The 20,755-nt window shown below is 35.4% G+C and overlaps 1 protein-coding gene and 2 long non-coding RNA genes across 3 annotated transcripts; 1 reads left to right on the forward strand and 2 right to left on the reverse strand.

Annotated features, from left to right (window-relative positions):
- Positions 1 to 3,145: 3,145 nt before the first annotated feature.
- On the reverse strand, positions 3,146 to 3,720 carry LOC140007992 (uncharacterized). Its single transcript, XR_011815412.1, has 2 exons — positions 3,500 to 3,720; positions 3,146 to 3,364 (listed from the first exon to the last, which is right to left on the reverse strand). It is a non-coding gene; the product is annotated as an uncharacterized lncRNA (long non-coding RNA).
- Positions 3,721 to 5,314: 1,594 nt separating this feature from the next.
- On the reverse strand, positions 5,315 to 5,979 carry LOC140008009 (uncharacterized). Its single transcript, XR_011815426.1, has 2 exons — positions 5,625 to 5,979; positions 5,315 to 5,489 (listed from the first exon to the last, which is right to left on the reverse strand). It is a non-coding gene; the product is annotated as an uncharacterized lncRNA (long non-coding RNA).
- A 6,592-nt stretch (positions 5,980 to 12,571) lies between these two features.
- On the forward strand, positions 12,572 to 19,027 carry LOC113694197 (uncharacterized). Its single transcript, XM_027213062.2, has 13 exons — positions 12,572 to 12,999; positions 13,324 to 13,386; positions 13,831 to 14,268; positions 14,462 to 14,533; positions 14,627 to 14,752; positions 14,854 to 15,066; positions 16,130 to 16,177; positions 16,824 to 16,985; positions 17,398 to 17,559; positions 17,882 to 17,975; positions 18,062 to 18,180; positions 18,322 to 18,366; positions 18,597 to 19,027. The coding sequence occupies exons 1-13, from the start codon at positions 12,664 to 12,666 to the stop codon at positions 18,828 to 18,830; spliced, it is 2,112 nt and encodes a 703-aa protein (XP_027068863.1). The 5' UTR covers positions 12,572 to 12,663; the 3' UTR covers positions 18,831 to 19,027.
- Positions 19,028 to 20,755: the final 1,728 nt, after the last annotated feature.

Below are 20,755 nucleotides of genomic sequence, written 5' to 3' on the forward strand. Positions count from 1 at the left end.
GTAGAATCTTGAGGTGGGTTTTATAGATTTTTTTCCTCTGGTTCGTGGGATCATTCTTGTGTTTCATCTAACTAACTTCAGCTTTGATTAACGTATACGCCATAAAGTGAAAACACGAACATCGAATGACCGTCTTATAATATGTATGGACTAAGTTTCAGTTTGAATTTTGTCGGAGAATGTTAATTTACCACACGTTTAATACATTTCAACCAGAAATTCTGTTGAGGTTAAGTGTTGGAAGAAAAATCCTCCAATTCCAATCCGGTCCAAACTGTTGGATATTGTCAAATAACATCAAATCAGACATGTATGAAAATTTGTCCTGTGAACACTAATCCGCTTCAAACAAACAAAACATATGCATCTACATATATCACATAATTTTGCGATTCAATGGTGCTTCTGATGGTACCTTCAAGTATATTGTATGCCACTTTGTGGAAAAAATCTAGTAAGACTAAGCTTACAATTCAAGTGTTGTTAAGCAAATTACTATTCTTTATATTTTCAGCCAAAAAAAAAAGTGGTAATTTTAGCAAAGTTTAACTATTCTTTATGGACTTGCCTGTTTCCTTTTCGACAAGAGTCATAAAATTTTTGAAAGTTGAAAATGCTTCAGATTTTTTCTGCAAAAAATAGACTCTAGTTTTCGACTATAATCATCAATAAACATCATAAAATAACATTTTTCACCATTAGATGATGGATTTATGGGTCTGCATAAATCAAAGTAAACCAGCTCCAACATAAATACACAATGTTTGCCAACGACACACTCTTGGGAAGTTATCCCGATATTGTTTGCCAACGACACACTCTTCACAAACTTCTGATGGAATTGTGATTTGAGGTAGATTAGCCACCATATTTTTCTGCTGCAAAGTTTTAAATCCACCAAAATTCAGGTGTCCATAACGAAAATGCCATAATCATGCCACATCTTTCGATTTTTCTATACAGCATACAACAAAATTAAATTTTGTTGTCATTGATCGAAGAATCTTCTCGACAATGGTGACGTCTTCCAAATTCTCTCCATGGATTCTCATCTTGTTAGTGATTGCCATCGTTCTTGCAAAATAATCTGTGACTGACTCCCTTGACTTTATGCGTAAAATCTCAAATTCGGTCTGAAGAGGTTGAAGCTGCACCCGCTTTGCCTTTGCATTTCCTTGATACTTTTTTCATGGAGTTCCAAATCTGTTTAGAGGTATTTTTGCTAAAAATTGTCTCCAAAATGACTCGAACAAAAACTTGAAAAAGATAATTTTTGGCTTTAAGATCTTTCAGTTTCAATGCTTCCAACTCCATTTTCTGCACCTATGACAATACTACTATGGCTGTTGGCTCTGCCACTCCAGATTCGACAACTTGCCAATAGGCCCAATACTCCTTAGATCTCAAGAAGTTCTCCGTTAGCATGCTCCAATGATCATAGTGACCATAAAGCAAAGAATTGCTGGCTGCACAAAATTGTCGGTGGCCATCATAATTTACTAATACAATTCTCACAACTCATTTTTGTTTTCACTCACGAGCCTAGCTCTGATGCCATTGTTACAATTATTGAGAAAAATAATAAGAGAAGCAAAGGACGAGTGTTTATTTCTTTGTAAAACTGACACAACTCATAACATGAAATTTCTCTATTTATAGAATTCAAAACAACTCCACTAACTATTCCACTAACATTATATACTTGACTTGTAGCCAAAAACCTATCATTGCTACTAATAACTAATAGTGATTAACTATTAACTTTTTCTGCTATTTTCACTCTTTAATTAAAGAAGAAAAACAATGGTGATAGACTGATAGTAAAGGAGGCAGCTTATTGCAAAGAAGGGATTCAAGAATTTCTATCAAACACTGTCAACAACCTTTCCCTGTTTTTGCCTATAGACAACTTGCTTGACAACGCAGAATCGACGGATAAGGACTACGAAGTCGGGGATGGTATATGGAATTTTGTAGACTCTGATTCTAAAGAAGTCGATATTGACACTTGGGATAACTACAATGAGGACGAAGAAGACGAAAGACGGTCAAATTATGTTTGCAGAGGAAGCCGGGGACCTGCACAATTATCTGCTCGGCCTTGAGAATGGAGGGCATGTGTGCTATTTTTCTAGATGGTTTTGTTGAATTTGATAATGAAGACAAGTAATTAGTTTCCACCATTAATTACTTGTTGCTAAAGAAATATTACTCCTAACCAGCCCAGTGATTTTGCATTTACTCTTATCAATTATGAACTTGTTTGTAATGTTGTACAGACATAACTAGGTTAATATTTACCGGAATGGTTCAGCCTCAGGGGTGGAACGTTGCATGTTATACGTATACCTAATTTTAGCTTTTTATATGTAATTCTGTAACCTTGTTAGGAGATTTTATTTGCTTCTCTTTCTCAACATAATGGTAGGAATAATCTATCTATTAGTCTAAGAATTTTTTGGCACAAGCAAATTTACCAGTATGAAGCAAGGGTAGATAAATCAGTGTGGGGAAATCAAAATTAATATCTCTTTCTTTCCCCTGTAAAAACTTGAAAAGGAATACAACATCGTAAGGAACTTTTCATTTTTTTATGCATAGACCCTACTGAAGTGTTAATTGTCTCTTCTGCCATTAAATTCACAAGACTATTATTCGTCGGAATATTCAGTCCGATTACATGCTACTTATAGCTCTCCCAGTAATTGTGATGCACACTATACAATTGAGCAGCTGCATGCATAATGTTTCTGAGACTGAGAGCTATGGCACCTATCCTTGAACGTCACACTATTTTGATTGAAAGAAAATCTCTCTTCTGGCGACAAATAGGGATGATATATGCTAAATTTGCATTTGTTTTTTGGTTGATAAATGCTAAATTAGCAGTTCGATAGAAAGAAAATGAATGTCTGGAATAGTTACAAGGGTGATACACAGTGAGATGCCTTCGAGCGAGAATCCATAATTATCGAAGAAATGAAGGTGAGAATTTAGAAATTTCACCAATTTAATTCAGGCAATTAATGATAAACTTTCGTCATAAATAGATTGGATTTATGAGGAAAGTTTCATTACGATTGACTTTCTTTCTTCACTTATGTATTATTACATTCATTAAATGTTTAAAGCCAAAAGACAGGAATAGAAAATTCATCATAAAGTTCATATTTGTGAAGTTCAAGTGAATAGTCCTTTTATTCCACCAGCTTGACTCGCTAATAGGAGACTATTTTCGACTTCATTGTCATACTGCTGGCTATAGCTAGCCTCACACCAGCTTGGCTGGCTACTTAATTGCGATGTGGTAGCTTGCAGTAGCTCTCCCCGCAGTTGTCCATGCAGCTGCGAAATTTCGCCTTATCTGTCCAAGATCAAAATATAATCATTAAGAAATTGAAGTGTTTTTCTTTTTTTTTCCCCCCCTTGCAAATGTGTATAAACTTTGTGCAGACAGAGTATTAGAGAGAACTGGAGAGATGACTAAGTAGTTGTTTACCTGTAGAAATGTGAGAGCATTGACGAAGGGAACAGCCAAGCTTGCAGAAAAATGGTCCATCCAGAGTTTTTGGAACCTTATCAGAGCAAACAGATTCACAATGGAGCTTACAGTCCTCAGAAAGAGTGTCTGAGCAGAAGTGCATGCAAGCCTCATAACAATCATCGTCATCAGAATGAGCACTGAAAATCAAGAATGCCATGATACACACTGCTGCTATCCACTGGTTTCTCATCGTTTTTTTTTTTTGGGGTCTTTGGATGCTGATCACTAGTTAAAGAAACAAATAAAAGACAGAGAACTGTGTACAGCCAAGTAGAATCTTGAGGTGGGTTTTATAGATTTTTTTTGTTCATCTAACTAACTTCAGCTTGATTAACGTATACGCCACAAAGTGAAAACACGAACATCGAATGACCATCTTATAATATGTATGGACTAAGTTTCAGTTTGAATGTTAATTTATCACACGTTTAATACATTTCAACCAGAAATCCTGTTGAGGTTAAGTGTTGGAAGAAAATTCCTCCGATCCGGTCCAAACTGTTGGATATTGTCAAATAACATCAAATCAGACATGTATTAAAATTTGTCCCGTGAACAGTAATCTGCTTCAAATAAACAAAACATATGCATCTACATATATCATATAATTTTGTGATTCAATGTTGCTTCTGATCTAGTACCTTGCAAGTATATTGTATGCCCCTTTGTCGAAAAAAATCTTGTAAGACTAAGGTTAGAATTCAAGTGTTGTTAAGCAAATTACTATTCTTTGTATTTTCAGCCAAAAAAAAAAAGAGGTAATTTTAGCAAAGTTTAACTCTTCCTGGTAAGTGGAATGTAGTTTTGTATTATAAATTTCTTGGTAATCTGTCTCACTTCAAAACATAATTTTGTTTGGTTGAAGCACTCAATGTTTTTTGGGGCAATAGATGCTCTTAGATTTGCTTATTCTGTATGTATACTTCAATTAAGCAGCTATGTTGTCTCACTTATGGCAGTATCACTGTGTCTAGATTGTGTACAAATTATACTAGACCTTGGAGCCTTGAGTTGAAAAGGTAAAAGAAGAAGAAAAAAGTTCACAGGCAAAAAGGGTAAGGTAAAAGAAGAAGAACAGAAATGGTACTCATTTCTTGATTCGTATGCGACTTCTATTTCAAGACTGAACTCTAAGAATATTTACCTTGCGTTTTGTACTTTAAAACCAGCACTGGATGTGTGTTAAGGGAAAGGGTTGGAAGAAAATCAGCCTCTCACGCTACTCTTTTTGTGGCACTGTATTATTCATTGTGTTTTTCTTAACTTCAGAAATGCAAGGAAATACATGTCCAGGCTCTAAATGCAGAAGAAGGGGAAATAATTGAATCAAAGATGTTCAATTGGGCAAATTTTTTCTTTCTCTTTTTTTTTTTTTTGCAACATTTTGAACGGTGCGAGGGGGGAAGAAAAAGAGAAATCAAAGGGAGAAATGAGTAACAGAAAATTGTAAAGTGATTGGCACAGAAAGGAAAAGGTGGAAGGAATGAGATCAAAGAAATAAAATGTTTAAGCCGAAGTGTATTACTGGCATCAAATTAATGGAGCGAATCAATCTTTGTTTATCCTGAAATCCTAATATGTTACCATTTTGAGTAACAAATATCCTGTGCCGTGATCCTTTTTTGTGCGCCAATCTTGAAATTTAATTTGCTGGATTGTATGAATTATTTCATGGATATATGGGTGCTTATTGGGCACTTGTTAAGATATATTTTAGATGTTATATTTCTAGAAACATAAAATTAATTATAAAAAGTAAATAAATAAAAATTAATGGACAATGTCAAACACAGCAACGAATCTCTTTATTGCTAACTATATATGGCTTTTTACATTCCAGCTATGAATTGCTGCAGATTACGAGTTGAGGTCCGAAAGCCTTATGATCCGAAAAATTGCTAACTCTTCGAACAATTGTTCAAGCAAATGGCCAGTTGCTCCTTATCTGCAAATAACAAACAGAATCAGCTGCTAAAGCGAAAAAAAAAAAAGAGTCTGTTACACTAAACCTTTCAAATTTTTTTTTTTTTTTGAAACTGAATCCTAAACAGAAGTGTAGAGAGATCGAGCAAGAGATTACCAGAATGAAATTTGCTGCATTGGTTAACAAAACAGCTATGCTTATTCTGGGAGGATTCATCTGCAGGTGGATGGCACCTTCTTAGGCACTGCTGAATGCAGAAATTAACCCGAGGTGGAGGCACGTCCGCGCATTCTTGAAGGCAATCATCCTCGCAATCATTGGCAGCTTCTACAGATACAAAATGGAGAAGTAGTGCCAGGGACATGATGATAACTACTGGTGCCAGCCTTGCCATTGTTATGAAGCTTCACTTTTTTTAATATAATGGAAAACAAAATGGTAGAGAAGAAACTAGACAATGGACTTATTTATAGGTAGAAATGATTATTCACATATAAAGTGTTTACTCTATTAAAAGAGGAGAATTTGGTTAATGATTAATTGATAGATACGGGAATTGAATGACTTACCATTTACAAGCGTTATAATCATTTATTCGGCTCTTCATTTTTATTTTTTTTAGAGAGATTTTAAATTTTACAGCTGAGATACTTAAACTGCTAGACGATGCTCTAATGCAGGAAAGTTTCTAGCGAAGCATCCAACTTGGGCTCTTTGAAATATGGGCGTGGAATCGCAGCTTACACTTTGGGTTTTTTTTTTTTGGGGGTAATCTTTTATGTTTTTTTTTTTAATTGTGGTCCTTACAAATCTGCCACTATTCATCTTGTTTTTTTTTTTTTTTTTGGCTTTTATTTTTTTGTTGAGTCAAACATATTCCAAATGACTAAACTTAACCCGACCACTTTTTTTTTTTTATTTAAAGATGAAGTTTGAAAACTCTGTCAATCATTATGTGATCTTTTTTTATATAATTTTTTTAAGCATTATGTGATCAAAACATGGATTAACTGGAAGGATGCCAGTGAACTTAATCAAGTTGAACACTATGGTGTTGAAATTTCTTTGTTTATTTTAACATGCTTAAAATTATATATGAATTTAACTTGTTTATTTCTAGAGTTAAATTCAAACGAATTTTTATAAAGTTGAACATAAATTGTTTGAATATTTTACATGTGAATGTTAAATTAAATGCTAATTGACAACTAGCATTTTATTTTGCAATTCGGTTTTCATTTTTCTTTTATGAAATTTTGTCCAACCTAACATTCACATGATCTATCGTGTACATATACATATTAACAATTATTACTCTCCCTTGCATTTATATACTTTCCCTATTTAATCTTACCTAATATACTTTTTCTATTTAATCTTACCTACCCCTTTGTATTTAGTTACTTTCTCTAATTAATCTTACATTTTAAAAAATATGACGCATAACATATATTTTAACAAGTACCCATAGGGCACCCTTTAGATAAACTCTTCATTTTTATCGAGTAAGTAAAAAATATTCCAAATGAGTAGACTTAACTCGACCACTTTTTGCTGATTTAACGATGAGTTTGAAAACTCTGTCATGCATTATATGATCAAATCATGGACGAACAGAAGGACTGTGACTGACCTAATCAAGTTAAATATTTTGATGCTTAAACTTATTTGTTTATTTTAAAGTGTTTAACATTATGTATTGATGTAAGAGAAGTAAAAAAAATGAAAAATAAAAGTTGATTACTGGAAGAGAAAAAATGAAGGAACGAATAAACAAGGAGAAAATAAAACAATGTACAGTAATAAGGGTAGTTTTGTCCTAAAATATCAAGTAAGGGCAAAGTTCCCGTTTGATGAGTTTAGGGGGTAAAGTGCAATTGAGGGTAAAATTTAGGGGGGGGGGGTTCAGTGCCTTTAACTAGAATTAAAAAGAAGAAAAAGAGAAATCAAAGAGGTTATTGCTAGGAGTTAAAGTGAAAAAAATTAGAGAAGAAAATTGAACTGTACAAAACCAAAACTTAAGGAAGGAGGAGGGGGGGGGGGGATTAAGTGTTCCAATTCCATGTCAAAATTCAATGTAATATTCCATCCAATTACGCGTTCCTAAAGAATCCTAAACACCCTCGTAAAAGTTGTTTAACAGACTTTTACTATTTAAATACAGGATTTGTAACCTAACCTGGCATTAATGATTTTTTTTTTTCTCTGTACGCTTCATACTTTTATTGATAAGCTGATAAGTTTACACGAAGATTGGGAGCTCCCCATACCAATTTATATCACAGATTGAATGGTAATCCAAACCTGACATTAATGCTGCTAATAAACAAGTAATTCTTCGGTTGCTAATAACAATGAAGTAGTTCTTCTGTTTAGCCAATAGCCTCTTGGGCTCTTGGTACCACCAAAATATTTAAGTTTTGGTGGGGGTGGGAAGTCATCCGATAGGAAAATCTCGTCGGCTTCTCCTTCCTTTAAACTAAATTAAAGTAGGTTATACAAATATTATTGTTGCGATAAAAAAAGACTCTCTAATCGAGTAATTGTTCACTTCCCAAGCTCAAAAAAAAAAAGGATGATGACAATTGTGGAGGCAGCTCATTGCAAAGAAGGGATTCAAGAATTTCTATCGTATAGCGTCAAAACCCTCAACGAAAATCAGAAATCCGTCAAACAATTTCTATCAAACACTGTCAACAATCTTTCAGGTTCTCGCCTACAGACAACTTCCCTTGTGATCCAGCTGCAGCGGATGAGGAAGATGAAGATGATGATATATGGTATTTTATAGATTACAATCAAAAAGAAGTTGAGAATGATACTTGGAATGGTTACAGGAAGGTGGAAGTAGATGAGAGACTGTCTTCTTTAGATTATATTACAGAGGAAACCGAGGACATCCACAATTACCTGCTCGGCCTTGAGAATGGAGGATCAATGTGCTATTTGTCTAGATGGTTTTGTTGAAGTTGATCATGAAGATAATATGTTATCAATATTAAGTGTTACTTTTTTGTTTTAAAGGAATGCTATTCATAATCAGTATAATGATTTTGCCTCTCATGTAAAAGAATTCAGATTAATCTTTCCCTTCAATATGATAGATTCGAAACTTTTTTGTAGTGTTGAATAGAAATAGCTGGATAGGTTAATGTTCTACTTGTATGTACATACCCTAATTTTAGTTTTAACTCAATTGATTTTGCCTTTTATCTATTTTGTAACCTTTAGGAATTTTTATTTGCTTGAATACTAATATTTTGGTCCATCATGGGGCTTTGCCAACTCAACTTAGTGAAGTGAAGATTGTCATCTCATTGTGGGGACGATGGAATTTGAAAAAATAACTTGAGAATCAAAATAAAGATATCTATCTTTGCCCCATAAAATAGTTCAAAGACAAGAACTGAAAATGAATTATAACATCGTCAAGAACTTGATTCATATTCTTTTACCCAAAACGATCTTATTCATTTGTAAACTGTCTCTTCGAACTTTTACAAGATTATTTTTCTCTTGAATATTCATTATTCAGTCCTCCACAATAATCAACGGTTCAAAGCTGTGCATTGCATGCGATTAGGCCCGCCAACAGGTCAAGTTTGGGTCGAAATCATTATTCCGACCGAACCCGTCATGCTATACCGGATCCGAATTCGGTCCGCAGGTCTTCTACTCTATATCTTTGAACCGGGTCCGACGGGTCTCGGATCCGAGTTGAGTCTACCTGGGAATTCGGGCTATTATATTCATAAATATATATTGGATAATAGTCATACTGAAAATTGAAGTAAATCTGGGTATTATATTAATAAATATATATATTAAATTATTAATTCATTTATATTTGGATTTGGGTTGAAATACTATATTCCACATCCGATCTACATTTTTGTTTGAAAAAACGAATCTGAATCCAAAGAACGAAATTATATCCCTACTCGTACTCGAAATAATTTGACGGATCCGGTCTAGGTCTTGATCCAGACCCGGACCGTTGACAGGCGTACATGCCATAGTTCTCTAACAATTTTGAGGCAGCCTAAACAATTGTTTAGGGGTTCTCGGAGATATGGCATCCAAGTAAGCTTATTTAATTTTTTTTTTGCCTGGCCTACAAACAAATGGCATACAAAATGCAATTTTGAGCCAAATTAATTCTTTAATTAAGGTTAATTTCTTATAGTTGTTTAAGAAATAATTCTACAAAAAGAGCTGTTTGGTCTAATTATCTCTCATTGAGTTGGTAAGGTCATTAATCTCAAAAAAAAAAAAAAAAAAAAAAGAGAGAAAGTGTCTTATAAGATCATGATTTACCACTTATTGCTTAATTCAGTTATGTATTATAAAGTTTGGAGATTCACCAACCAAAATTTTACCACAAAAATTATTTATTTATTTATTGTACGAAAATTTATTTATTTTTTTAATTCATATTTTTGAATTAGAATTATACCTTCTTTTTAGTTTGTAAATTTAGCGCCTCCCCCTCCTCCCCCCCCTAGCTTTATTATAATTGGCTCCATGACTGCAAATTTCATTTTGTGCAAAACTTATATATTTAGGCTCCTAAATATCAACCGGTTTAAATTGTTGAAAAAGTACAACACCGTACTTGATGTCAATGTTATTACCCTCAACATTTCTTAAGGATTATTGGAGTCCCAATATTATCAATCAACATTCAATTAGGAAACACTCCGAATCCTCCTATGAATCGGTGGGAAACAGTAACGTGCTATACGTGTATTATAAATATATTAGACTACTACAAGGCAAAAAACTCCGTACCTATTTCCCTTTTCTGTTGAAGGAAAGAGCCAAGAGCAATGGCGGTGCTGGAGAGAGTTGAATGTTGTAACGTGCGTCTCTTCAGGTGGAATGAAAATCTTTTCAAGAACAAAAAAGTATCAGATTCTCAAGGTCTAGCCCTGTTTGTTATCACAACCGTTTTGGAAAACTCCAAAAGCTATGGATTACCTAAAAATCATCGTCATGAATGTATTGTCTCTTTCAATCTCCCGGACCTATTCGCCCGAGACAAGAATTTAGGACTGAAACTCGTACAGGCTACTCAACAATTTTCATCGTCGGAAGACACTTGCAAAACTCTTGGAGACTCGATTTCGGGTTTCTTGTTTACACGTTTCGACTTTGATGATGATCCCCAAGCCAAGATTCAACCGGATTCTCCTAAGACAGTCATTGTTGTTGAAGTTTCGCGTTCTTGGTTCGTTCTTTCGGACGGCACGCGTCGTTCTAAAGTTGCAATCTCCCGGCTTTTGCCTCCGCCTACGATGATTCCCCCTCCTCGAGGGACTTCAGAGGATGGAAACGAGGACAAGGACGACATAGCTGATCATGAGGGAGTCGAGAAGAATTCGTTTCTACGCTGCTTAAGGGACTGTTTAGGTGTGAGGATGGGAAGGCAGGGGAGGATGGGAAAATCCCTTACTCGGGATGACCCTGGAAGAGGAGGTTTTGTGGAAATTTCGCCGGCCGTAGTCGGGAGAAAACGGAAGTGGGAGGATTTTGACAAATCAGTGGATACTTGCGCCATTTGTTTAGAGGGCTTTGTTGGAGTGGTGGACGAGAAAATTTCCATTACCAGTTGTTCTCACGTTTTCCACAAGAATTGTATATTAAGATGGCTGATGTTCAACAGCAATTCTTGTCCAACCTGTAGACTTGTGCTGCCTCTGGGCTTTAATATGATGAAGATGAATTAAGAACTTGTACTAGTACTACTGATCTACACAGCTTTATAGTTAAGTTTAGCAGTCTAATTTTAACACTTTCTTTTAGTTAATTCTCTCATTTGTATTGATTTTGGGATTATGTATTATGGATTCGGAGTTTCACACGTTGAATTCTACCTAGTTCAAAGCGATTGATATAGTTTTTACAATATTTTATGTAAACTTATGCAATGCGAGCGTAAACTTGTACAATTCAGAGTCACATTCTATATTTTAAGAGCCACGGATGATGAGAGTGACGCTGAAATCAATTGTCCAACGAGGTTGGGGATAAGATGATACTGTGATAATTGGATATGGATTCTGTAAAGGCTAAAACATCAGTAACGTTAGTAGCTGCTCATAAGATTCTGTTGAGCGGAGTTATGTTGATGATTTTCACAAAAGAAACCAACTTCTTCTGACATGCAAACCAGCCACCAGCCCAGAAAAATCACCAGTAGATTGTTAGGCAGAAATAGAATAGCTCATTATTCTCTTACAGAAATGACCTTCTGAATACTGGGGGGAGGGGGGTGTGTGGGGTGTTATTCATGAATGCATTAAATTGTTATTCGCAGTTATCTTTCCAGCACAAACTATCATTCTCACCTCACTTCTGCACATTTTCAGGCAGGACCAATATTACAATCCCATTAGCATGATGTAATTATAGTGCTTCAATATATTCAGTACATGTATGTATAATGGTGAAAAACAAAAAAAAAAAAAAAAATCGTACTTCTCTTCTCTCATAAAAAAAATTAGAAATAAATAATTTTCTTATTGCAAATGTAATCTAATCAAAGAAAATTCTAAAACTTAGGCCCCATACAGTTTGTGTGAGACTTTGTGCCAAATAGATGGTTAAAAATAATTAACCAAAATGATGTAACTGAAAAATGCCAGGACCAACTTGGTGCATTGCTAGTGGTAAGGAAAATTTTATCTTTTTTTTTTTTTTTAAGCAAGAAACCATTCCAATGATTTGCAATTATGTATGTTAACAATGCAATTTGATAACTAGTGGTACATGAGTTTCAAGAACACATTTAATCAGCTCATTATAACGTCTGTCTTCCCCTAACTTTTATAGGACAAAGAATTTAAAAATGAAATTACTAGTGTATGAAGTGTAGGAGCTCAAAATGACAATGAATATATTAATCACCAATTTTTATAAGACAAAGCTTTTGAAGAAAAGAAAAAATTACTAGGATTAATTGTCAAATATTCAAACAAAATGCCTAAAAAAATATGCACACAAAACAGAAGATGCTATAATTACTGGAAATCCAATTTTAAAACCAAAAGTGCAACTCCCATTAATTAAGTCCCAAGATAAAAGGTTAAAATTCCTTTTCTTGTACACAAAATAAAAAGGTTAAAGATCCTTCAACATCCATTATCCTGTTTTCCTGCCTCCCAGACTCTCAGTTTTCCACAGGCCCACAACCATGGCTTCTACTAAGCTTATAGCCCCTCTTCACGTCTCCTTTTACAACCCCATTTCAAAATTCTCTTGGTCCAACAGTAAAGACACTGTCTTTCCTTCAAAACCACTCACCATAGTTTCTGCCAATAAAGCAAAAAGGAGGGGAAAATTGAGGTACCCATCTGAGAAAAAGAAGCTAAAACTCCAAAGACAATACGAAATCGATGAAAGAAACAAACTTGAAGGTGTTTGGAGGCTTTTCAAGCTTGAAGTCTCGGTTGATAAAGACCCTGGAAAAGATTTTCTTGGTGTTTCGGATGCTTTGCTTGAAGAAATTGCTAAAGTTCTCAAATTTCCGGTATATGGTTTTTGGATTCTTTAACCCTTTTGAAATTGAATCTGATTGTTTCCCTTTTCGTTCTTTTGTAGCATTTATGGTGCAAAGTTTTAACTCTCATTAGCTACTCAGTTTCTATTTTTTTTTAAGTGGTGTAAACTTTGACATATTATGCTTTTTAGTTTCAATTTTAGATTTTGCGTTCTGGATTTTTCTCATTGCTAAAATCTAAAAAATAAAATAAGAAATTATATTTTGGAATTCTATGCCTATAGTTTAAGCTGCTGTATACTTCTCGGAAATGTCCAAGTAGTGAGTGGTTTGAAGTTGTTTTCATGATTGCAGGTTGCTTCAATGTTGCCACCAGAGGCTTTCACAGTTCTTAGAAAGTCTTTTGATGCTCGAAAGGTTTGTACATTGCAGGCCTTATTTGTTCTCTTCCTTTTGTATTTGGAATATATTGGCTTATTTTGAAATGGAATTCCGTTGCTATAGAGATATGCATTGAGCTGCTTAGAATATAAGTTCATTGCTCTAAAAAGACTGATTTCTCTTTTTGTATCAATATCTCAGTATTGCCAAGTCTTAACACCAATGCCTACATGCACCACACAACATAAAGAAGAACACTGTCTTTTCAATTGGTCTGTATTTATCATCGATGGTTTAGAAATTGGCCAACTATGACTTTTTGAGCTAGAGCTGCATGATGAACAGAATGGTCCTTCTTCTTGCGCTTTTATCTCTGCTTGTTGTTGGCAATCTCATTGTATTACACTCACAAAATTTTCTAATTTGTTCACAATTGTTTGCTGCATTTCACCTAATATATTTTCATTAATCAAATTTCAGAAGGAACCAAAGTTTGTGTACGCAGTGAATATGGATGTCTCCAAACTTCTGAGCTCAGAGCCTCGTACTTTAGACTTTATTTCTGATCTGGAGCCGAAGACTGGGCTTATAGAGCATCTGACTGATCAGAGAGATTCTGGAGATTTTGGTGATTTAATAAGCCTAGTTAAGAATTGCAAAAAGAATAATGAAACAGAAGGTGTGGGGCCCAGAAATCATTATGGGGGATCACTAGTGTATCCCTATGCTCGAAAACCAAAAGTTGCAGTTGTTGGTAGTGGGCCTTCAGGCTTGTTTGCTTCTCTTGTACTTGCTGAATTTGGAGCAGATGTTTCATTGATAGAGAGAGGGCAACCAGTTGAAAGAAGGGGGCGTGACATTGGAGCTTTGGTAGTTCGACGAATGTTACAAGAGGATAGCAATTTTTGCTTTGGGGAGGTGATCTCCTAATCCACTTAGTACCTTCAAGATTTTTATTGTGTAATGACTGTTAATTTTGTCCTACCAACTTTCATTTTGATGAATATTGTTTGAACTTTTGTACAACCATCTGCACAGGAAAGTTCAAATTTCTGGTGATTTATTTCTTTGTGTCTTTGTTGTAAATTTATTTAGGACTTATGGGTCACAGGGTGGTGCAGGTACTTGGAGTGATGGAAAGCTAGTAACAAGAATTGGGAAAAATAGTTATAGTGTTACAACAGTAAGTGTCCTCCATCTGAGCATTACATGAGGTTGGTTAGTACAAAATGATACTTGATCCATTCATGTACTTAATAATCTGGCCTAATTCCAGGTTTTGAAGACATTGATTCACTTTGGAGCTCCAAAAAACATATTGGTTCATGGAAAACCTCATCTGGGAACTGACAGATTGGTTCCACTACTTCGCAATTTCCGACAATACCTACAAGAGTTGGGTGTATGTTGCATTTTAAACTTGTAGTTTTCAGAGAAATTTGCTGTTAATCTTTTCAATTTTTGTCACTCTATTAATCTTGTCTCTTGAACATATCTATCTAGGTCATTGTTAAGTTTGGAACCAGGCTGGATGATCTGCTTGTGGAAGGTGCACATGTTGTGGGTATCAGTGTTTCTGATTCAATAGGCAACCTGGAGTCCACTAGCCTGAAGTTAGGATTCGATGCAGTAGTTATTGCTGTTGGGCATTCTGCACGTGATACCTATCAAATGCTTCTTTCTCATAACGTGGACATGGTTCAAAAAGATTTTGCTGTGAGTTTTTCTTTATCTCAGCTTGCAGATAGAAATTTTCTTTTCTTCCTCCTGGTACTATATTCTTGGGTATAGGATTTGAGTTTGCCTCCAAATTTTGCTGTCATAATATATACCTGCCTCATATTCCTGTATTCTATTTTATGCTCTAAAGTTTCCTCCACTTCCTGAGGGTTTTTTTTTTGGTTGGGGGGGGGGGGGGGGGTGTTGGGAGAACCTTGGCAAAGATGGGATGCAGGGAGTCAGGCAACAAGCTCTGAAGCTGTTGATGTGTGTGAGTTGCCAATGTTTCCATGCTCTTAAAAGGAGCTGACCATTTATTTATCTCTTCAGATATAGAAGACATTAATCAACAATTTATTCGCCTCTTGAGTTTACGCAGATGATTATCACTCATACCGCTGATAAATTTAAATGGGATCTAGTCGTTTATCAAATAAAAAATGTTGCTCTTTGTTTTTATGCTCATATGTCTTCAACAGTTACCTGGGTTTACACAGAAAGAGTGACGCCCAAAAGAGTGTATTCAGACCTCCCAGTATAATATGCTTAAGGTGGTTGTGGTATTTGGTTGTTTTGTCTGCGGATATATTTTGTACGTGTCATATGTACGCTTACATGTGGATCTAAGGGAAGGAAATGTAACAGTGAGGATGTATAAACTCTACATTTAACCAGGATGATGAAATGTGGTTAACGGATAAGACGTTACCAACTGAGAAGGGGAGAAAATTATGAAGTCATCTAATTTATTATGCCTAAGCTTCTAGACCATCATTGGCATTAAGTTTCTGTGATTGGGCCTTAGAGTACAGTAATATATGCTTTATAAAGCTTTAAAGGGCTTAGGATTGTTCTGCTGATATCAAATTCATATAGTATGTCACATGTTGGTATAAACAATTAGCATATTTAGATATAGGCCTTTCCTTCTGCAATGAGAGAATCATGAATTCTTCCTTCACCATCGTAACTTGTGTTAGGATTAGTTTTATGTAATCTTGGATGTATATGTCCTAGCAAATTGATCTTCTTTTTCTGTATCTACTCATGGTTATCACAGGTAGGTTTGCGGGTTGAGCATCCTCAAGAATTAATAAACAGTATACAGGTGAGTAATATAGCTGTGTTTTTTGGACGTATAGCATCTTTGAGACTACTAGTCTTTTGCTTGTGTAAATTATGATTTTAAGGGGTGATTTACGATTTTGAGTTTTAGGACTGACAAATTCAACCTGTTGGATCATTGGAGTGCATGAGCTGTACTTCAAGATCCTCCTTTTGTTCAAGACTTTTGTGATGGTGTGACTTCATTAGATTCAAGTAGATATTGGATAACAATTTGGTGTGATAGGTGTCTTTATCAAGATGTTCTGGTTCACTTGGTCGTCTATAAGAGAGTTCCTCACCCGCTAAACAGTTCTGAAGCACACTGTACATTCCCAGTACTACACTAGAAAAAGCATGAAACATTAGATTGTTGGTTACTTAGAGTTCTGTGTCCCATGTAGATGCATTTTCCCATATCGGTTGTTTGGTGGTTCAGGAAAGATAACTATATGAAAGAATCCATGTTTTGTTTAATATGTAGTTGGCACTTTGACTCCTGTTTTCATTGGCTAATGTTTTGCTGCTTTGACTTTGGGGATCCACTTAGCTTTTAGCTCTTCTTGTCAATTTTTCAATTTTTATATGCTATGCTACTATTTGCTTTTTACTCTGGTTTTCATTAAATATCATGTTGTACAAGGGTGCAGTACTCTGAATTGGCGAATGAAGTTCAGAGTGGAAAAGGCAAAGTACCAGTTGCAGATTACAAGGTTGCTGCATATGTGAGTGGAGAATATGAAGATGCACCCTTAAGTTTAGGATCAACAAACCGTAGCTGCTACTCCTTCTGCATGTGTCCTGGAGGTCAGGTACGTATTCATTTTTCTTCTCTCTTATTGAATGAAGTGTCTGATGTAGTACTCTTGTTGCCCAGTCGAAGTCTTTGCAACTTTCGAAGTTTTCTTGAATAGTTGTGACTTTCTTTCTTCTCAAAGCACTGAATTCCATCTTTTTGTCAATATATATGGGTTTTTTCCCTTTAATTTGTTCTTCCCGAAGACTCCTTTCACAATTAGTTTTTGCAAGAAAGGAAAGATGAAACTGAGATTGATGGGTGCAGCATTTCTAGAAATCAGATTCAAGTTTATTATCTGGAAGTAGAGATGTGTTGTGCAATATTTGCTGCATAGTTTAAATATATGACAAAGAACTTTTTGTTTAGGGCCTAAACAGCACATAAAACTAATCACATTAGAAGATTCACTTGCAAGGTTTTTGCAGGTGGTCCTCACTAGTACTGATCCATCAGAACTTTGTATCAATGGCATGTCTTTCTCTCGACGTTCATCTAGGTGGGCAAACGCTGCGCTTGTTGTCTCTGTATCATCAAAAGATTTTGATGCTCTAAATTTGCATGGACCACTTGCTGGTGTTGAATTTCAGGTGCCTGTATTCTTTCACCTTGTTTTGGCAAAACTTCTCTTCTAATGCATTTTTACATCATTGAATAAACGATGCTGCAAGTTTTTGTTGGATAAGCATTGATGAAATAAGGAAAGGTTATTATGTTGGACGGAAAAGCATTTCTGGGGTCTTGGTTTTCTTATTCTTTTTGTGTAAAATTAGTGAATGTTAGGTCTTTGTGGCATCCTTTCCAATTTGTACTAAACCTTTTTCTTAGAATTGACAGTATAATTTCATGTTCCTTAAATTCCTTGTCACGTTGCATTTGATTTTGGATCGACTATCTTCTCTTTCTGTTCAGAGGGAATTTGAAAGAAAAGCAGCTATAATGGGAGGTGGAAATTTTGTGGTGCCTGTTCAAACAGTTACCGATTTTCTAAATAGCAAGTTGCCAGGTAAATCTTCACTTTAGATCCTCGTTCTGAAAAGTTGTATGAAGATATCATCACCTAGTTTTCATATTTCTCTCCTTCAATTGCAGTAAAATGCATACCATCATCAAGTTATCGTTTAGGAGTGAAAGCAACCAGTCTTCATGAACTATATCCTCCACACATAACAGAGGCTTTGCGGCATTCAATTCTGATGTTTGAGAAAGAGGTTTTCTGCCATTCTAGTTTGCTCTTTTTACACCTTATCCTTTTCCTAATATTTCTTCTAGCCATGATGTTCTTCTCTCATACTGTTTAGATGTTTTAAACAATATCTCAATATAATTATTTCATAAACCCGAATTCGCAGCTACCAGGATTTATCTCCAACAGTGCGCTTCTCCATGGAGTGGAGGTACTAATTGATTTGCTTCGTTTAATATACTGTTAATTGAAACGTTCTCGCTAAATCTAATGATTCAGAAACTGGAACCTTGACTTGAAAGCTAGACATCTGTCCATCGTCGTTGCATTGTTTTTTTTATGTTTTTCCTAGATGGTTTGGATTTTTGCCAGAATTGTGTATTTCTATTAATTTTTAAAATATTTTGAGTCGTACATTAAAGTTTATTGTATTGGCCCCAGACAAGAACCAGTTCTCCTGTCAGGATATTACGAAACTCTGATACTCACGAGAGTACATCGCTGAAGGGGCTATATCCTGTTGGTGAAGGAGCAGGTTATGCTGGTGGAATTGTTAGTGCAGCTGTGGATGGTGTGTATGCTGGTTTTTCATTAGCAAAAAGTTTAGGCCTTTACAGGGGAGGTATAGAAGATGTGCTGGGCAAGGATCAAAATGTTGGCTTCTTTAAATACTGAGGCCATGTTTCTGTTGAGGAGTATCGAGCGATTAGTTTTGAGTACAAGGAGCTTATATACATTGTTGAGGACTAGAACAAACCACTTCAACAATTTTGTAGACAGTCAACCTGCGAAAATGTGTACATGATACATATAAGCTACTTTTAACCCCCAGTTGTAATTGCTTTTTCATAATATAATTGCTTCTTCATTCATTCTTAATTGTGTAATAATCGGTGGTAGATGATGGTCGGTGACCCAGATTATGGCGAATTTTTGCAGTTTTAGCTAGTTTTGTAGTTTTCCATGGTAATTACTTCGTTGTCATGTTGACTTATATTTGTCAAATTTTAGCTTTGTGTTAGGTTTTTTATGCATATTTTTAGTTATTTTTCTTAGCAAATGATTGGGTATGTCCGGATTGGATTTTCTATAGAGGTGTCTGTTATAAACTTTATTGGACGAGCGTCTTGAGGGTACTCAACAGATCACTCCATCCCTCTTTCCACCATCCGCCACCCCACCCTGGAAAGCTCCCCGGCACCCTCCTCCTTCCCTACCACAACCATGCAGCCTCCCTCTCTTGCCCCCTCCACCCTAAGTTTTGAAGGTCCGACCTAATTCTTCTGGGCCGGTCTTGATGCAGAATTTTTAGTAGGTTGTTGGACAAAATATGATTCTACAAAAATGGTATATATATATATATATATATATATATATATATATATATGTATAGGGTCTGGTCCATTACTGTGTAATTGCATCATACAGGGATATGTTTATTTGGGTAAGCTCCGTTCTCTTGGGCTAAAACAGTAGAATGAAAGCAAAGCATCCCAAGATTAAACCTAACACAGGCTGGCCGAAATACTAAATCAAAGTACGTGCTTGCTCCAGTCGAGTGTACTAGTTTCCTGCTGACACCCTTGGCATTTCTCCTCGCTTGCAGTCACCATCATTTTGCCTATCTCCCACAGCGAACGGCTAGATACACAATTCGAACCCTAAAATTGACAGTAGAAAATATTTTAAGAGTTCTCTTCTAACCATTGGACGACCTCGAAGGTTACTTGCAATCACTACTTGACATGCAGAAGAGTAATATTAGTTTATGTAGCTACGAAAATTTTCAAATTTTCGAAGGAAGATTTCCGAAATTCTTATAGGCTACATTGTCTTGATAGTAAGCAGCAGTTGCTCAAGTTAAATCAATGTTCAGAATATGAAATACACGGTCGCAGTATTATAATTGCGTTTTCCCATCATCTCATAATTGTTATAAGATCATATGATCCTTTAATGTTACCTAATGAGTACTTAATGGCTTCTCAAAATCTTGCAGTCATTATTAAGATTGTAACAACAAGAAGATTGAAAGATGATGTTACCTTGTATATATGGCTTTCAAGGTTTCACACACTACCAATGATAAGAAGATTTTTCTTAGTCAATGCATCCACGGCTTTTGACAAGGAAAAATCAAGGAATTAATTACAAAAAGTAATAGCCAAAATTTTACTTAGGAACAGCAACCACACAAAACCTTACAAAGTGCACAACTGAGATTTGAAATGCAACAAATCTGCACCCACAAAAGTATCTTGTTTCCAAGATTAACATTCTTCTTCCAAAGAATCTAAGCCCCACTTGATGAAGCAGGACAGAGTTTTATGACTACTCATTAGTTGCTTTATTCTGTAGTGAACATGTAGCAGGCATGGGGGTGATGCTGATAATGATATTGATTTATACTAATTGGTTTGGTCCCCATTGAGCATAACTATCAAGCACATGAGTGCCCATCATTTGCTTCTTTCTTTAGCTACCTACTGCAACATTTTTTATGCAAAGCAAAGTGTGGCTACAACATGCTTGCATGTATCATTTACTAAAACTAGTGATAGTATGAAACTTTATCCGCTGTGTTTTCTTACACCAATTCT

Source organism: Coffea arabica, chromosome 6c, assembly GCF_036785885.1.
Source record: "Coffea arabica cultivar ET-39 chromosome 6c, Coffea Arabica ET-39 HiFi, whole genome shotgun sequence".
NCBI classification, from domain to species: Eukaryota; Viridiplantae; Streptophyta; class Magnoliopsida; order Gentianales; family Rubiaceae; genus Coffea; species Coffea arabica.